At 38.5% G+C, this 19,343-nt stretch overlaps 1 protein-coding gene across 3 annotated transcripts in view; it reads left to right on the forward strand.

Moving 5' to 3' along the window:
* The window catches only part of LOC104210893 (sugar transporter ERD6-like 8), a 91,108-nt gene that overhangs the window by 46,129 nt on the left and 25,636 nt on the right, over nucleotides 1-19,343 (forward strand). For all 3 annotated transcript variants that reach the window (XM_070160680.1, XM_070160678.1, XM_070160679.1), the window contains 2 exons: nucleotides 1,710-1,785; nucleotides 1,881-1,945. In XM_070160680.1, coding sequence (XP_070016781.1) covers nucleotides 1,710-1,785; nucleotides 1,881-1,945 — 141 coding nt within the window. The remainder of the gene's footprint in view (nucleotides 1-1,709; nucleotides 1,786-1,880; nucleotides 1,946-19,343) is intronic.

The raw sequence follows: 19,343 nt of genomic DNA on the forward strand, positions 1-19,343 counted from the left end.
AACATTATAGAAGCATTCTCTTGTAGTCTTTAACACTTTTGATGATGATTTGAGTTGATTTCCCTTGAGAATAGTTCTTGGGATCTTGGGATATGTTAGAGGGGGTTTTTAGAGATCTTTTGGACGAATTTTGGGTGAGAAATGAGCCGTAATGATTCTGAAACCTCTTTTAAAAGAAGTAAGATCGCAGGCTGTCTCAAGTGGGTCCCAACAGGAGCTGCTTGCGCAGTCTCGCGAAAATACAAATATCTCTTTACTCCTACGTTATATCGACAAACAGTTTAATGCGTTAAAAACTAGACTCGCAGATCTTCAATTTGGTGGGTAGATTGCCTTGTAATTCCAAGCATATTGAGGGAAAATCTCAGTAACATTAGACCTAAATTTTCAGTAAAATAATGAATGTAACTTGCGACAACTTTTTTAAACTTTTGTTTCATAACTCGCTTGGCTTTAAAACTTAACACTTGACTATCACACGACTAATACCTCATAACATTACCTTCTTGTCATCTTAAGCACCCTAGTCTCACCTCGCAAGTGCAGGTAATAATATTCCCAACTTGCCGACTTTCGACGAAATTAATTTTCTTCGATTCGATTAACTTCTTAACCTTCCAACCCCCATCATTATCTTTGTAAAGGTCCGTCAATTCTCTGACTCATATTGATTCACTTAAGATGAATTCTAACTTGAAAGTACGGGGTGTAACAGTTCCATCGCGAAGCAAACCTATAAGGTTAATGTTATTACTTCAAAAAAAAAAAAAATGAAACATTGGAGAAAAAAATGCCAAAACTAAAGGGTTTCTTAAAAAATATAGTAACTTTTAAGTTAGGGTTTCGCACCCCGCTAAACATTAGCAGATAGATGTTATAAACTTTTCTGAAATTAATTAAATATCATGCGAACATATAATATATTCTAAATTCTTGTTATCGAACAACATCAGTTTAGGAGGTATAATCCATCTAAACATTATACGTTATAAGTATAAAATATTTTAGTTGAAGTTATTCTACTAAAATATCTTTTAAAAACTGAAGCACCAAATTACCTTCTATGTAAAAGTAAATTTGCCTCCCATTTAATAAATAAGTAAAAAAAAAAATCGCTTTTTAAATAATTTATTTGAACTACTTATTTCTCTATCTGTTTCACTTATCAATGCACACAAAATAAATTGGCTATTTAATTAGGATTCTATTTATTGCAGGTTACATAAAACTGGTACCAAAATAGGAATTTGCTAATAATTGAGATTTTTTAATTTATAAGCAATGGCTGGGTAAGGTTATTTGTTTAATTTATAATCTTGGTCTCATGGTTTTTGACTCAAACTCATGCAATAATACTAAATTAATTAATACATAACATGTGTCTGATATTTTAGATATACTATTATTCCTTAAACATGATTTATTAATATTATTTTTATTGACATACTTTTTAACCATGACAAACTAATGCATTTGGTGAAAATATCGATTGTGCGTAAGTAGTTTCCCTCACCCAAAAATAGGAACGAAATCCACAATGAACGTAATAAACTTTAACCAACACGCCCACTCTTTTGTTTATTCTGAAAAAAGAAAATTGTGAGAAAACATAGAAATGCATTTATGACATTTTCTACTATTAATAATAAATAAATCTGAGTAATAACTAAATTAAAGTTTCTTCTTCTTTTCTTTTCCTCAATCGGTAGCTCTCAATTGTAATTGGTTTATCCGCCGTCTACGTGATTGGTGCCTTCGTCGGGTGGAGGATTCTAGCTTTACTAGGTAATGCTATCATCCTCCATAATCTGCAATTCTCTTTGCACTATCCTTTTTTTTTTTTTTTTTTTAAAATCTTAAATTTCTTAATAATTTTTCAGGAGTTGTACCATGTGGCTTGCTGTTTTTGGGTCTCTTCTTCATCCCTGAGTCTCCAAGATGGCTGGTAATATTTTTTCTGTGCCGGTTTACATTTAAAACGTTCTACATTGTTATTTCTTTTTATAGGAGAAAGAATTGAAGCGTTTTCCTACTACTACTACTATTATTAGGCAAGGTGATCATGCTAAATTATGCCTATAAAAAGGACTAAATGATCCTTGCAAATAGAATTCAACGTAGAGTCCGGAGTCGAAATCTTCAGGAAACTAACTTATCTATTACAATCTTCACTATTTCCAAGAGTCAAGTGAATCAACTTTCCGAATTATCAAATAATAATCTCCAATTTAAACTAGTACTTTCAGCTAATAGAATGCGGGAAATTAGCAATAAATTAGACGAAGAGTTGTTTTCAAGATTAAGGAGGTCCAGGCTTCCCTAATTGTCAAATTCTTTTTGGCTATGTTAGTTGTAGCTTCGCTAATTATTCTCTATGGATTTTGAGCACTCAACTTAATGCAGTCATCTGTCGATCAATCACGATATTTGATCACGCCCAACTATGCCTTATAAAAAGGACAATGTGGTCGTTGCAAATATAATTCGGTTTACAAGTCCGGAGTCGAATCCCACATAGAACTAAGGCTTAGCTACAGCTGTTCACTATCACCAAGAAGACAAGCTTGAACAATTCCTAACTTATAGATATTTAGATTCTTGTGTTTAACTAATTGATTAACAAATTAAAATAATAAATTAACAACTAAAGATACTAAGAGTTAGAGACAAGATTAAGGAGGTCTAGAGTTATGATTTCCCCAATTGTCGGAATCCTTCCCGCTATGTCTTCTATAATTTCGCCTAAGTATTCTCTACCGATCATGAGCACTCTTATTACCGTAAATCTCTCCCGAGTAATCACGACAATTTACTAGACGCACTCTCCCGAGCTACGCTAGCTGGCTTTTGATACAGCTCACTTCAGATCGCACCCAAGGCTTCGTTATCCCTAATCCCGCCTTTAAACCCTCGGTTATTGATCCCTCATATACTCTGGGAGTGGTGTTGTTCAACAATTACCTAAATATGCACTCTCTCCCGAGTTATGCATACTAAATAGGCACAGCTAATTGAGAGCTCTTCAATTAACTACAATAAGAACGTAGTTGAACAAATAGAGATTATACTACGGTTCAATTATATAAAAACATAACAAGAATTTATCCTACAAAAGGTTCTATCAAAACTCTAGATAACAAATTAGTTATTCATAATAGTATGTAAAACTACAATACTAAAAGTCATAACCAACAATGAAAAATAGGAAGAGGAAAGAAAAAAACTTGTAGAAGAATTCCCAAGCCTTGCTCCTATTGTGTCTCTGCCACCTTAGGTCAAATCTATGTCAAATATATGTCCAATTCCTTTTCTTGGCCGGCTTCCTTGGTTTAATATCGGGTTTAGGGCTTAAAATCCCGTGTTTTGCACTTTGGTCCCTGAAATTTACGCATCCTGCCACGGTTCTACCGCGGTGACGCCGGAACCGCGGCCAAACACCCTCTCAGGTTCTTCATTTGTCCGCGACTGCCTTCTGCCGTGGTCGCGGTGAAACCGCGTCAGTCCTCTTTCAGTTCTGACTTGAGCTATTTCGCGTGGTTTACTTGACGGAATTTTACGATCGACCTCTTTTTCTCCATATTTGATCCCAAAAGTACTCCATAGCCTTCTCTGGTCATATATAACCTGCAAAGCATGAAAAACACTAATAAGAGCATTTTGTTATCACTTTTATCATCCAAACTATACAAGAAGGTGGTTATTTAGGGCCTAATTATAGTTAAATTCACCTATTATCAATATCCCACACTTAAACCATTGCTCGTCCTCAAGCAATCAAACTACACCTTTTTTTATAGACACGACCTTTTTAAACAATTCTCCTAACTCATCACACCAAGAGTATTTAAAATAGACTAAGCACAATAGCGTAACATCTTCACCTCTGACTCATAAGTACCACGCATTATTCACAATTCACCTACTTACTCTAACATAGAGGTCACTGACATTACCTTTCCTTCATGAATCAAGTGCCCTCACATAACAAAAGAGAGTAGTTCCACACAATAAAATTTAAGAACACTTAGGAACTCAAGATAGAAAGAATTCACTCACTCTCAAAAATAACATTCATATGCCACAAAAGATGCACCATAAGCTTTCCCGTAGTGTACTACTCTACTAATGGAGCTCATTCAATCTAGGATCAATTAGCACTTTATTTGGTTGTAATGTAGGCTACGGGACGGGTATGATACATTTAGATATAAGAGTAACTATACCTCCCTAAGCACTTTAATACATATACTTTAACATTCAAACCCCATACTTATGTCAAGCCAAACTCCACCTTCACATCAATATACATCAACTCCCAAATTATTTAAGCCCAATTATATCAGGAGTCACCACTATCAAAGAATATATATTTTTTTCTTTTTCAATTCAAGAGGCTCTTGCTTTTCAAATCAGTGCACCCTTTCTCCTTATTTCATTAGTTCCACTCAAAAGTCAAACCAACCACCCCACACTTTAACTTTTACAAAGTTCATAAACAATTCAAGTGCTCATGAGAGGTTACAATGGTTCAATAGATGGTTAATTCAAACAAATGGGTAAGGCTTGTAATGTGGTTGCCAAAGAAACAAGATTACAGGCTCAAAGGGGTTAACTACGATACATAACAATTAGGTGGGTAAATATACATATTTGTCTCAACAAAGAAATGCCTATATCACTTCCTAGACTGAATAAAACTACTATTTCGCTTTGCAAACACACGAGACAAGTTCTAGGCATCAAATGCAATGCACAGAATATAACAAATCCTTACACACACATGGCACATGACTCACTCAAGATTGGATCATCAAGACACTCTAGTCAAAGCAGTTAAGCAAAGTTAAGATCATACAATTTAAGGTACTTCTACAAGAGTCAAAAACTGAGCCTAAGCGTCACAACCAAAGTACTCACTATTCTCAAGGCATAACAAAGTCAAGAGATATTGCTTCACTTCAAAACACAACACAATGGCTCCTACTCCCAAAAAAACTAACTACACCCGGTTCAAATAAAACCCTTGGAAAAGAACCGTGGTTTAAAGAAAAACCAAGGGGAAATTATTACACTACCTAACAAAAGAAAATCTTTTTGTACTTTTTCTTTAGACTTAAATCCCTCAAGAAAATTGCCTAATAGATCCATCGTCGGGAAAAGTCCAATCTTTTCTATTTAAAAAAAATTATTCAATTAAACTAACACAACTAAAATAGCATAGAAAGTCACCCAGACAATCTCCTCACCCCACACTTAAAATTGTGCATTGTCCCCAATGCACACCATACTAATAAGAGGGTAAAAGAAACTCCCTGGTAGGCCAAAGGCCGAAGCATTAACAGCTCATGGGGTACTCAGACTTCTCCCAAACTTGGTCCTTTGTGCGGGTACCTCAACTTAGTTCCAACCATTTGGTTTGCTGTTGCATCCTTCCAATACCTTTGTTTTCTATGCTCCTAGAAAATAAAAAATTGACACTACAAAAATAATACAATTAAAAAAATAAAAAATAAATAGAAGAAAGCAATAAAGTTAGGTTGCCTCCCAACAAGCGCTTGATTTAACGTCGCGGCACGACACAGATCACTTTTTGCCTCCACCTCGAGCTTATGAATTGAACCCCAAGTTTTGATTCAAGCTTATGATTATGGTCATGGGGCGGTGGAACGAATCTGACTGGCCCAATAAAATAATGTAGTATTCTGCACTTCTTGGCCTTTAGATGAGGTGTGTAATCCCGACTTTCTGGAAAGAAGAATTCCAGAATGTAAGCACTTTGTTCCTCATTCCTTGACTCCTCAAGTGGCTCGGACGACTCTATTTTCATATCATCATCTAAACACAATGTGGAAAAATGCTTAGAGTGAGGACCAATGCGCTCAACTACATGAACATTGGGACAGTCTACATTCTCAACACTAATGACAATAGAGTCAACTAAATATGTATCCTCAATATCCTTGGTTGACTCTAGTATCTCCTCTACGACATCGGCATCCTTAAAATCTAGTTCGATTGATTGTTGGTGTTCTACTCTAGCCTCCTCCTCTAGCTCATCCTCGTATTTTTTTAAATCCTCCAGTAATATGGCAAGTTCTACAACCCGTTCTTGCTCATATTGGCTACTATCCACAATGTCAACTTGTTGTGCTTTACCAGGTTCAATTAATTTATTCGCTTGAGCCTCCAAGTTGTGAATAGTTGCCCCTTGCCTTTGTACCCGCAGTTGTATCTCATCATATTGTTTCATAAGGCACTTTAACATATCCTCGATCTCTTTCAGGTCCTCATACCTGGGTTCTTTGCTCCTATTATCCTCACAAGAAAACATAGAATCATCATAATAAGGGGTTGGGGAAGATAAGAAATATAGGCACAACCATGAAAGTGACCATCTTAACAACCACACATATCACACACATTCTACACATAAGATTGAGTTGGTGCACAAAACTCGCTCTCGGAAATATTTTGATAATTTTGCCAAGGGTGGTTTTCATCACAATATGCATAAGGAGGATTAAAAGTAGAATTACCAACATCAAAACTTTCATAATTCTATGATGCCATGTTTTTTTTTAATCAACAAGTAAAAGAAAAAATAAAAAAAAATCAAATACAAAAAAAATAAAAATAAAAGTTCAAACTTGAAACCTAGTAATATGTACACCTACAGCTACACCGTTAGTTCCCCGGCAACGGCGCCAAAATTTAATCACGCCAACTATGCCTTATAAAAAGGACAATGCGGTCGTTGCAAATATAATCCGGTTTACAAGTCCGGAGTCGAATCCCACATAGAACTAAGGCTTAGCTACAGCTGTTCACTATCACCAAGAAGACAAGCTTGAACAGTTCCTAACTTATAGATATTTAGATTCTTGTGTTTAACTAATTGATTTAAAAATTAAAATAATAAATTAACAACTAAAGATACTAAGAGTTAGAGACAAGATTAAGGAGGTCTAGAGTTATGATTTCCCCAATTGTCGGAATCCTTCCCGCTATGTCTTCTATAATTTCGCCTAAGTATTCTCTACCGATCATGAGCACTCTTATTACCATAAATCTCTCCCGAGTAATCACGACAATTTACTAGACGCAATCTCCCGAGCTACGCTAGCTGGCTTTTGATACAGCTCACTTCAGATCGCACCCAAGGCTTCGTTATCCCTAATCCCGCCTTTAAACCCTCGGTTATTGATCCCTCATATACTCTGGGAGTGGTGTTGTTCAACAATTACCTAAATATGCACTCTCTCCCGAGTTATGCATACTAAATAGGCACAGCTAATTGAGAGCTCTTCAATTAACTACAATAAGAACGTAGTTGAACAAATAGAGATTATACTACGGCTCAATTATATAAAAACATAACAAGAATTTATCCTACAAAAGGTTCTATCAAAACTCTAGATAACAAATTAGCTATTCATAATAGTATGTAAAACTACAATACTAAAAGTCATAACCAACAATGAAAAATAGGAAGAGGAAAGAAAAAAAACTTGTAGAAGAATTCCCAAGCCTTGCTCCTATTGTGTCTCAGCCTCCTTAGGTCAAATCTATGTCAAAAATATGTCCAATTCCTTTTCTTGGCAGGCTTCCTTGGTTTAATATAGGGTTTAGGGCTTAAAATCCCGTATTTTGCACTTTGGTCCCTGAAATTTACGCATCCTGCTGCGGTTCCACCGCGGTTACGCCGGAACCGCGGCCAAACACCCTCTCAGGTTCTTCATTTGTCTGTGACTGCCTTCTGCCGCGGTCGCGGTGGAACCGCGGCAGTCCTCTTTCAGTTCTGACTTGAGCTGTTTCGCGTGGTTTACTTGACGAAATTTTATGATCGACCTCTTTTTCTCCATATTTGATCCCAAAAGTACTCCATAGCCTTCTCTGGTCATATATAACCTGTAAAGCATGAAAAACACTAATAAGAGCATTTTGTTATCACTTTTATCATCCAAACTATACAATAAGGTGGTTATTTAGGGCCTAATTATAGTTAAATTCACCTATTATCAATATTATACTAGATGTATTCTCTCGAACTACTCTAGTAAGCTATTTTAACAACTCACATTAACCACGTTAAAGTTTCGTAATTTTAAAACCTTCTTTTAAACCCAAAGAATTAATCTCTCAAATACCGAGGAGTGATGTCATTCAACAACAACCTAAATATGTTTTTTCTCATGCAATACACACCAAATCGGCACAATTAATTGAAAGCCCCTCAATTAATTAAGATAAGCAAATAATTGAACAAGAAAAGAATTATAAAGGCACATAGCACCCTTGTCTCCAGACAAGACACCACTGAACCCACCTAAATGACGTGGTCTCTTATTAGAACCCTGCCCCCTCTCTTGAGCAAGAACCATCTTGATCCGCCTAGCAACATTTGCAGTCGTCTGAAAGGAAATATCACCTCCGGTCTCCTTTGGACATCTCTCGCCTGATAGTGTAAGTGAGTCTGTTAGTAAACCTCCTCTCCCTCTCAGTAGGAAGCAAGACAAGGGCGTGATGAGCTAGATCCACAAAACGGGTCTTGTACTGAGTAACGGTCATACTGCCATGCTGGAGACGCTCAAACTGCCTGTGGTAATCCTCTTTTAGTGTGATAGGGAGGAACTTATCTAGAAATAGCTGTGAGAAATTATCCCTAGTAAGTGCAGGCGACCCAGCTGGTCTGGTCAACATATAATCTCTCCACCACCTCTTGGCGAAACCCGTTGTCACAGCTCCTTTTTACCCGCGCCCGCAGGGGCGCTGAGGGATTAGGGGAGTTTTTCCAATTAAAGGACAATTGAAATGGGATTTATTATTTAATTCAGAGTCTCCACTTGGGAGATTTATGGTTTCCCAAGTCACCGGTTGAATCCCGAATCGAGGAGAATATTGACTCTGTATTACAGTCCGCGAACTAGAAATCTGGATAAGGAATTTTGTTAATCCGGGAGAAGGTGTTAGGCATTCCCGAGTTCCGTGGTTCTAGCACGGTCGCTCAACTGTCATATTCGGCTTATTTATCTGATTTTAATACATGTTGAACCTATGTGCAAATTTTAACTTTTTACCGCTTTTATTATTATTATTATTATTATTATTTTAAAAGAGAATTGCAACGTTATTAAAACACGTTTTGAACCACGTCACATCAATGCACCCATGATTTTGGACACGTTTTAACATCGTTGAGATTTGGATTTGGGTGCGCATTGTTTAGGGAAGTAATGTTATTAAAGGCGCGCCTAAAGCGACTAGTGTATTATTATTTTGGGCAAAGCCATGAAATTTTGCTAAACGGCCCATCCGAAATCTAAGTAATTTTACCAACACGTATAGAGGGCCCCGTAGCTTGTGTACTTTTGTTTGTCGAGGCTCATCTCATTCATTATTTTTAAAATAATTTGCAACGTCGTGGAAATGCATCTCGAACCACGTCACAATCAATGTACCCGTGATTAGCGACACATTTCGACTCCGTTGAGATTTGGATTTGGGTCACATAAATGTGCACCCGAATTTGAGAAGGTAATGGTATTTAAAGTACGTGCCTAAAGAGATTAACGCTTGGTTATTTTGGGAAAAAGGCTGTAAAGTTCGCTAAGCGGCCGATCCCGAGTTCTAAGTAATTAATACATACATTTGTGAGGGCCCGCAATCTATGCGTTTTACTAGGCGAGGCTCATCTCGTTTATTTTAAAAGGACAATCCTAAAGTGACTACATTTTCTATTAAGTTCGTCTCTAAAATAAAAGAGAAGAAGTCCTAATTAGTTAATATTATAAAAGCGGGCTTCGAGTTCAAGTTCGAGTCCAAACAAAAGGACAGACCTTTTAATTTGAACCCGCTACCTAACTCAAAGCCCCAAACTTATATTGTGTTAACTATATACTGAAACCTTTAAATCAGGCCCAAATTAAATGGGACAACTAATTCTACTTGTGAACGAACAACAACAGGTAGGCCTTGAGGCAAGCCCAAAAGCGAATGGAGCGTGACAAGCTGCGTATGAGAGATTTAGGGATCGAGCCCCTGAAGTCAAGCATTTACTTATTCATTTGCATGTCATTAGGTAAGCATCCTGATTTTATAGTGAAAGCAGTACGTCGTTCTACTTGGAACAACTTGAATAAAATAACCACAACACTCTTTGTGGGCTAATTTTAACATGCCATGATGTAGCAAATAAAAAGTCCTATTTTAGTACAAAACACATGACGACCATTACTAAAGGTTTATTGCAATGTGAATCGCTTTCAAATGACTTCACGAAACAAATTACCAAAACTGAAATTAATCTAACTATCCTATTAACCTAACATAAAACTAAATACAACCATTGCTCGAGATCACAGACTTATATACATTCAAGACATATCGAGTGATAATCTAGCTAATAAAGAAACAGTTTCAGTTTTTTATACAGTCATGTCAAATAGAACTAACAACTGCATTTCCATTTCATCTCAACTTCAACTTCAAATTCGAGCTTACATCAACACAGGTTTTTAGAATGTGTACCTGGAAATGGAATACAATGGAGAAGAAGAAGGAGTGACCAGCACAACAGATAGCACAACACAACAGCAACAGTAACAGATATTCAACAGCAACTCAGGAAAACCAGTTAAAAATTCCCCAGCTATACCAAACAACAACACAAACAAACCAACACAGCAATAACATCACCCAAAATAAACCTAACTTGAAACCAACTTCAAACCAAAAGAGTAGCAGAAAGCAGTCCAAGAGTCAACTTTAACTAGACAACACACTAGTTTCAACTTCAGGAAGGAAACCAAACAGCTACAACAGACCCAGCTTACTCAAAATCAAATCAACAACAACTCTGGACCCCAATGACACAGTAACAAACTCCATGAATGCCTAACCTTTTTTCCTTTTAAACTGATTCTCCCAAGCTAAAGAAGAAACAAGAACTGACTTAACATCTATCCTAGACTGATTTTAGGACCCTTTTTTATTGATTTTCAAACGTGTGACTTCTTGAAAGAGTGGTCTTTTCAAAAGCCAACCCTTTTTAAACTCTCAAACAGTGATCTTTTTTCAGATTCAAAAGCCCCTTTGGATTTTCAGAATCCCTCAATTTGTCTAAAATGACTCTATTTATAACCCAAAAATAGGCCTGCCCTCTCTGCCTTGAAACTATCAGATTTTCTGCCCATGATATTCCTCGACCACTACTACATGTTTTGTTCTCTTTTTAATTCACTTGTTCCCCACTACCCTTGTCTTTTCTTTATTTAAATTCAAATAGGCATGGGCACCTATTTCTTAATCCATTTCCTCTAAACCTTCCCCTACCATTATGTTTTGTTCCCCATTAGCACTTAAACAATTCATTAGTTTAATGGTATTTTAGTACCCTAATGTCAGACCATTCAACTTAAACTACTTTCAAACCTTTTTGATCCCAAAATACCCTCCTAAAGCCCCGGAAATTACTGTCCTACCCAATCCCTTTTACCTCATCAGCTATAATCAATCTCCTTAATTAGATAACTAAACTGATTCCTAATTAATCAGCAAATTACAGCAGCTATAACCAATTTAATTCAATTCCCCTAGCAGTTTGAACTTAGAACTCAGATTAGATCAAATAGCAGACTGATGCAAAGCTGCTAAGATGCATATATACATGGGATTAACTGACTGCATTCACAATTCTAAATCAAACTTAGGCAGAAGGAATGATCACTGTAAACGTACTGAAATCGACAAACGAACTGAACTCATATGAAAAAACATGGTAAATAATAATGAGAAAAGGAAATTGGAACAATTTGAAACAAATGATACCAACAGGCTTATTTCAACACAAAATTAGAACAGAAAAGAAACAGGAGGGTAAACCTACTGGAATGAACCACAAATTAAACTATTATCATGCTAATCTAACATTCAAGCATACCAGACTAATCGACGACACTTATTCAATTGATTACACAAATTATAATATATAACAATCGACAACAAACAGAAGCAATGATAAAATTGGACCAAATAAAAGGTCTGATTGGAGAAAGAAAAGAGTAATTGATAAAAGACGAATTTGAACTCATCTTAAACAAACAAACAACAAAACATGAAAAAAAACAGAGAAACAGAAGAAATACCTCCGAACTCAGACCTATCTCTCACTCGCTCTACTCGTAACTCCGACTTGAGCCTTTTGGGGTAAAAACGGACTTTAATCGAGTGTTCTCGACTGAGAACACTCGACTAAAGACGGTTAGGACCTCAAACCCTTAACTTCGTACACAACCTGAAGCTGGTTCCTCTAGGGTTTGCCTTCATTTGAGATTCGACCAACTCCGCTCTGATTCGAGCAAAACTAGTACGGGACTTGGGACGAGGGTGGGCTAGTGGTCAGAAGGTGTGAGTTTGGGAGGGTTTAGGTTAGGCGCCGCCACCAAGGGATCTTGTGGCGGCGCTAGGGTTCTTGTCTCAAAATCAATATTCGAGTGGATGGGACTAGATTCGAAGGAAGGGGAGGGTGGATTTGGAGAGAAGAGGTCAGGGCGGAGCTGTGGTGTGAAATTGGGGGTCATTGGACGAACTAGGGTTCCGGCCTTATTTTCGATCTAATATTCAAAGCAAACGGCTGGGATTCGAGAGATAAGGGTTAGGGGTTCTGATTGGGGAGGTCGAGGGGAATCAGTGGTGTAAAGATGGGGTCGTTTGGACCACCGAAATCGCCGTAAGGCGATTTCCGGTGGGCGGAGCACGGTGGTAAGAGGCGGAGGATCTATTTGGTCTCTGAGAGAGACGAGATAGGAACGGGGGGTATGGCTTAGGGGGTGTGGGGTGAGAGGTTGGACTTATATACGGGGGAGGGAATTAAATCCTGGCCGTTTGATCAATTGAGATCAATGGCTAGGATTAATTCATTAATGAGAAACGGTACTGTTTGGTTTAAGTGGGGGGTTGGTTGGATCCGGGTAATGGGTAAGGGAGATTGAATCTCAGCCATTGGATCGATTTAATCCAACGGCCTTGATTAAGAGTGACCAAATGACGTCGTTTTAAGACGTCTCTGGCCAAGCCAACTAGACCTGGTAAATGGGTGATTTGGGCCTGATTTTTTGTCCAAAAATAATGGCTCAATCCGATTTTCACTCTTTTCTTCTTTTTCTATCATTTTCCTTTTAATTCCTAAATACCAAAATTCCTAAATAAATTTTAAAAAAACAAAATTAACTTAGAAAATACTAATTGACCTTTAACAATACATATCGCACAAAAATAAAATATTAATTACAAACAAAATCGGGCACTTGGACATTAAATGCCAAAAATACAAAAAATATGTATTTTTTGTGATTTTCTTTATTTTAAAACCAAACTATGGTTAATTAATTCCTAATTGTAAAAATAAAAATCCTAAGTGCACATGCAACGTGTTTTTTTTTGTATTTTAATTAATTAAAACAGGATAACCGTTCACAGACAAAAATACAAATAATTATCCAAAAATGCCACGCAAATTCTAAAAATTGTACAGCACGGAAATTTGTTTTATTTTTGATTTCTTTTGGAGTAGTTCTCATAGGGCAAAAATCACGTGCTCACAGCTGCCCCTCTTTGTCCGGAAACACGAAGAGTTTCCGTGCAAAGATAAAGTGAGCGGATACGAGCGATTTTTGCCCGTTCGGCTACCCCGTGTGAAGCATTTTTTTGAAAGATTGGACCGAACCTCTGCTTCAAAGGTTTCCTATATATCCTTGGCTAAAGGGGAATCAGGTCAATGTAGTTCGGGAAGTTTCGGTAGCTGGGACTACCATGAAGCTGTAATTTTGCTGTTACTACTGCTGCATGCTGTTACTACTGCTTTCCGACCTCCTTATTACACCGTGCTAAAAGAAGACAAGAAGCGAGGCTAAACTAGGGATTACAACATCTTATCTATCTTCAAACTTTCTCTTGGGCCTTCCTTCTAATTTCTGCAACGGAATTTATGCTGGGGATATTTTGTTGTAACCCTCCGATGTACTGACTCTTGACTTGAAATTGAGTGTAGTCCTCTGTTCTACAGGCGGGCTCCTGACTTCAAACTTGAAATTTATTCCTCTGTTCTACAGGCGGGCTCCTGACTTCGTTTTGAAATGTACTCCTCTGTTCCATAGGCGGGCTCCTGTCTTCGACTAAAACTCAAAAATATAACACCTCCATTTTTCAGGCGGGCTCCTGACTTCGACTATTTCTTAAAAACATAACACCTCCATTCTTCAGGCGGGCTCCTGACTTCAACAACTTCTTAAAAATATAACACCTTCATTCTCCAGGCGGGCTCCTGGCTTCGACTACAACTTAAAAAATATAACACCTCTATTTTTCAGGCGGCACACCTCCTTTTTTCAGGCGGGCTCCTGACTTCGACTACAACTTAAAAAATATAACACCTTCCTTTTTCAGGCGGGTTCCTGACCTCAACAATTTCTTAAAAACATAACACCTCCATTCTCCAGGCGGGTTCCTGACTTCAACAACTTCTTAAAAAATGAGTTTTATTGTTGTTGCTCCTTCCTGCCTCCTGGACCATTTTCCTTCTAACTTGAAATTATCTTCTTTCAGAACTGCTTCCCTCAAAACTGGTGTTTCATTCCTCTGAAAACTGATGGGGATAACACCAGTGTTTTATTCAAAAATATGTTATTTTCCTCCTTCAAAGACTACTTCCCTTAAAGCTGGTGCTTTCCTTCCACTGGAACTACTTCCCTTAAGACTTGTGTTATCCTCCTTCCGAAATTGCTTCCTTTAAAACTTGTTTGGCCTTCTTCCAAAAACTGCTGGGGATACCATTTTTCCCCAAACTTGTGTTATCTTGCTTCTTCCCCAAGTGGGTACCGGACTTCCAGAAAATTTTCAAAATGAAAGAAAATTTTCTGCCCCAGTTTGACAATCTTTCTTGTATCATGATGTCTTTTCATCATCTATAACATTTCATATCCCTGCTTCAAATCGAAGAAAAATTTTGTTAGTTTAAAACGTGGTGAATGGTCGTGCCACTCCTGCTGGGGATGGTTTTCTCTTTCTTCTTTCCCAGCTTTGTGTTCTATTACATCACCAAAGCTTGCTGGGGATGAGATTATTTGTTGGGGATGATATTCCTGCTGGCGATCATATTCCTGCTGGAGATGGTTTCCCCCCCTTCTTTCCCTGCTCCGTGTTGTCCGACCCTCTTGGAACTTGGTCAATAATCTGCCAGGGATGCTCTTGTTTATTGACGATTCTTTATTCACCAATTGTTGCTTCCCACTTTTCTCCATACTCTCCCTGAAATCCTAGATCGATCCATCATTTGGTTTTGCAACGAACGTCTTTCTCGTTCCATTGCATTATCTTTGGCCCGTCCTATCCACATTGTGTTTTTGCACCATCTTGGTAACTGGTAATAAGCTCTAAAAATCCTTTTCAAAAACAAACTGCTGGGGAGATAAAGTCTTTAAAAATAAAAAAATGATGAATTCAAGAAAATAAGAGAAGAATAGTTTTCTGAATGGTACAACCGATCCCAATGATCACGTCGTGCATTTTGGATTAACCAACCCAGTCTATTTATATCAATCCATCTTTCTGATGGCCTTACTTTGTTGGGGATATGTAAGTGCCCAATTCTTTTGTCGACTCAACATCTTTGGACTGCTTGATGCCTCGACGGATCCTTTCCGTCAATCTTATCTTGTTTGCCTCTTTTGACCCCTTGTCGCCTCATAGTGCCCTTTGAGGGGTTTTCACTAATAAGACTCTCTCATTTCCCTTAACTCCCGTCGCCTTATGGTGCCTGTGAAGGTTTTCACCGATAAGACTCTCTCGTTTTATTCCTCTCAGCTTCTGCCGCTTTATGGCGCCTGTGGAGGTTTTCACCGATAAGACTCTTTCATTTTTTTTTTCAGCTGGGGATTGGAGTGTTACCGATATGACTCTCTCTACTGGGGATTCTTTCGGTTATCAATTCATTTCCAGCTTATGATCCTCTCCTCTGCTGGGGATCAGAGTGTTATTCCCGACTTCCATTTGCATGACTTGGCACTTCTCGGATACTGATCGGGAGGTCTTTTTTGGACATCAATATGGGTTTTTATGTATGGCTAAAAGAAAAGGGGTATCAAAAGGTTCAAAATAATTTTGATGGGTAAAATAGTACAACTCTTGGAATCCAACTTCCTTCCTAAAATTACAAACATAACTTCTGCCCCAGTTTCTTGCTTGGGGATTTTTATTTTTTGTTACACTATGACCGAGCCGTGAGGCGCCTATGTATCCTTTTTGAGGAATCAGGTCAAACGTAGTTCCCAATTCCTTTGTTTTTCTTGTGACTTTTCTTTTGTCTTTATTATCATTATTTTTCTCTTCTTTTTTCTTTCATTTTCATTACTGATTCCAAAAGAGGGGTATGAAAGAATAAATAAGGCTCAAAAGGGGAAGCAAAGGTTGAAGTGTTTGGATGGAAGAACAAATTGCCTCCGTCATTTCATTCTCCGATACCATGCCAAATGCAAACAAACAACAATTACAATTAAAAGAAATCATACATAATATCTCTTAACTGCGTCAGAATTGATAGCCATGTCGACGCATTTCCCTTCGATATCTGTTAAACATAAAGTGCCATTGGACAACACTCTGGTTACAATGAATGGCTCTTGCCAATTCGGGGCGAACTTGCCCTTTGCCTCAGCCTGATGTGGGAGGATGCGTTTCAGTACTTGCTGGCCCACTTCAAACTTCCGGGGACGCACATTTTTGTTGTATGCTCTTGCCATTCTCCTTTGATATAATTGGCCATGACACACAACTGCCAATCTTTTTTCATCAATCAAGTTCAACTGCTCCAGACGAGTTTTGACCCACTCATCATCATCAATCTCAGCTTCAGCGACAATCCGAAGGGATAGGATTTCAACTTCTGTCGGTATTACTGCTTCAGTTCCATATACCAACAAATAAGGAGTTGCCCCTACTAAAGTACGGACAGTAGTGTGATAACCCAACAATGCAAATGGTAATTTTTCATGCCATTGCCTCGAACCTTCTACCATCTTCCGAAGTATCTTCTTTATGTTTTTGTTGGCTGCCTCAACTGCTCCATTTGCCTTGGGACGATATGGGGTGGAATTTCGGTGTGTAATCTTAAACTGTTGACATACCTCTTTCATCAAATTGCTGTTAAGATTAGCACCATTATCCGTGATGATCACCCTTGGGATTCCAAATCGACAGATGACATTTGAGTGAACAAAATCGACCACTACTTTCTTGGTCACAGACTTGAAAGCCCATTTGGTGAAATAATCAATGGCTACCAGGATGAACCTATGCCCGTTGGATGCTGCTGGCTCAATTGGTCCAATGATATCCATGCCCCAGGTAACAAATGGCCATGGTGCTGACATTGTATGCAATTCTGTCGGCGGAGAATGAATCAGATCTCCGTGTATCTGACACTGATGGCATTTCCGCATGAAACTGATACAATCACGCTCCATAGCGAGCCAATAATACCCTGCTCAAAGAATCTTTTTCGCCAATACATATCCGCTCATATGTGGCCCGCAAACTCCAGCATGTACCTCTGTCATAACTGTCGTGGCTTGACTAGCATCTACACATCTCAACAATCCCAAATCTGGTGTTTTTTTGTACAACACTCCTCCACTGAGGAAAAATCCATTTGCCAGTCGCCGAATGGCTCTCTTTTGATCTCTGGTGGCCTACTCCGGGTATATCCCCATCCTGAGGTATTTCTTGACATCATAGAACCATGGTTCGCTATCCAGTTCTTCCTCTAACATGTTGCAATAAGCATGTTGATCACGAACCTGAATATGCAATGGGTCAACATGAATTTTGTCTGGGTGGTGCAACATTGATGCTAAGGTGGCCAAAGCATCGGCAATCTCATTATGAACTCTTGGGATGTGTCTGAACTCCACTGATCGAAATCGCTTGCTCAGATCGTGCAAACATTGTCGATATGGTATGAGCTTCAAATCCCTTGTTTCCCATTCACCCTGAATCTGATGCACCAGGAGGTCCGAGTCTCCCAAGACCAAGACGTCCTGAACATCCATGTCTGCAGCTAGCCGTAGACCCAAAATGCATGCCTCATACTCAGCCATGTTGTTGGTACAATAGAAACGCAACTGAGCCGTAACATGATAATGATGTCCTATTTCAGAAATAAGTACCGCTCTTATTCCAACTCCCTTCGCATTTGCGGATCCATCGAAAAAAAGCTTCCATCCTGGTTGCTTGGTCATTTCCAACTCATCTATATGCATCACTTCTTTATCAGGAAAATACATCCTCAAGGGCTCGTATTCTTCATCAACAGGATTCTCAGCCTAGTGATCAGCCAATGCTTGGGCCTTCATGGCCGTCCTCATCACATAGACGATGTCGAATTCTGTGAGTAATATCTGCCATTTCACCAATCTCCTTGTGGGCATAGGCTTCTGGAAAATATACTTCAGTGGATCCAAGCGTGAAATGAGATAAGTAGTATATGATGACAGATAATGCTTCAATTTCTGGGCCACCCAAGTTAGGGCGCAACATGTCTTCTCGAGTTGAGTGTACTTAACCTCATAGCCTGTAAACTTCTTGCTGAGATAATAGATGGCTTGCTCTTTCCTTCCTGTAATGTTGTGTTGCCCCAGTACGCAACCAAACGAATTCTCCAGGACCGTTAGATAAAGAATTAACGGTCTTCCCGGCTCAGGTAGAACCAACACAGGTGGATTTAATAAATATCCTTTGATTTGGTCAAATGCTTCCTGATATTCTGCCGTCCATTCTACCGCAGCATCTTTCTCCAGTAGCCAAAAAATGGGTTCACAAGTTGTTGTGAGTTGAGCAATAAACCTGCTGATATAATTCAACCTTCCCAACAGACTCATTACTTCTCTCTTGTTCTTCGGCGGTGGAAAATCTTGGATGGATTTGATCTTTGATGGGTCCAACTCAATGCCGCGCCGACTGACGATGAATCCCAACAGCTTTCCAGGTGGAACACCAAATGCACATTTGGCCGGGTTGAGCTTAATATCGTACCTTCGAAGTCTTTGGAAAAACTTCCTTAGGTCTGCTACGTGGTCTTCCTGATGCTTGGATTTTATGATCACATCGTCCACGTATACCTCAATCTCTTTGTGTATCATGTCATGAAACACAGTAGTCATTGCTCTCATATACGTTTCCCCAGCATTCTTCAAACCAAATGGCATTACCCGGTAGCAATACGTCCCCCATGGCATAATGAAAGCCGTCTTTTTCGCATCTTCTTCATCCATCAGAATCTGATGATACCCAGC

This window comes from Nicotiana sylvestris, chromosome 10 (genome assembly GCF_000393655.2).
Source record: "Nicotiana sylvestris chromosome 10, ASM39365v2, whole genome shotgun sequence".
Taxonomy (NCBI): domain Eukaryota; kingdom Viridiplantae; phylum Streptophyta; class Magnoliopsida; order Solanales; family Solanaceae; genus Nicotiana; species Nicotiana sylvestris.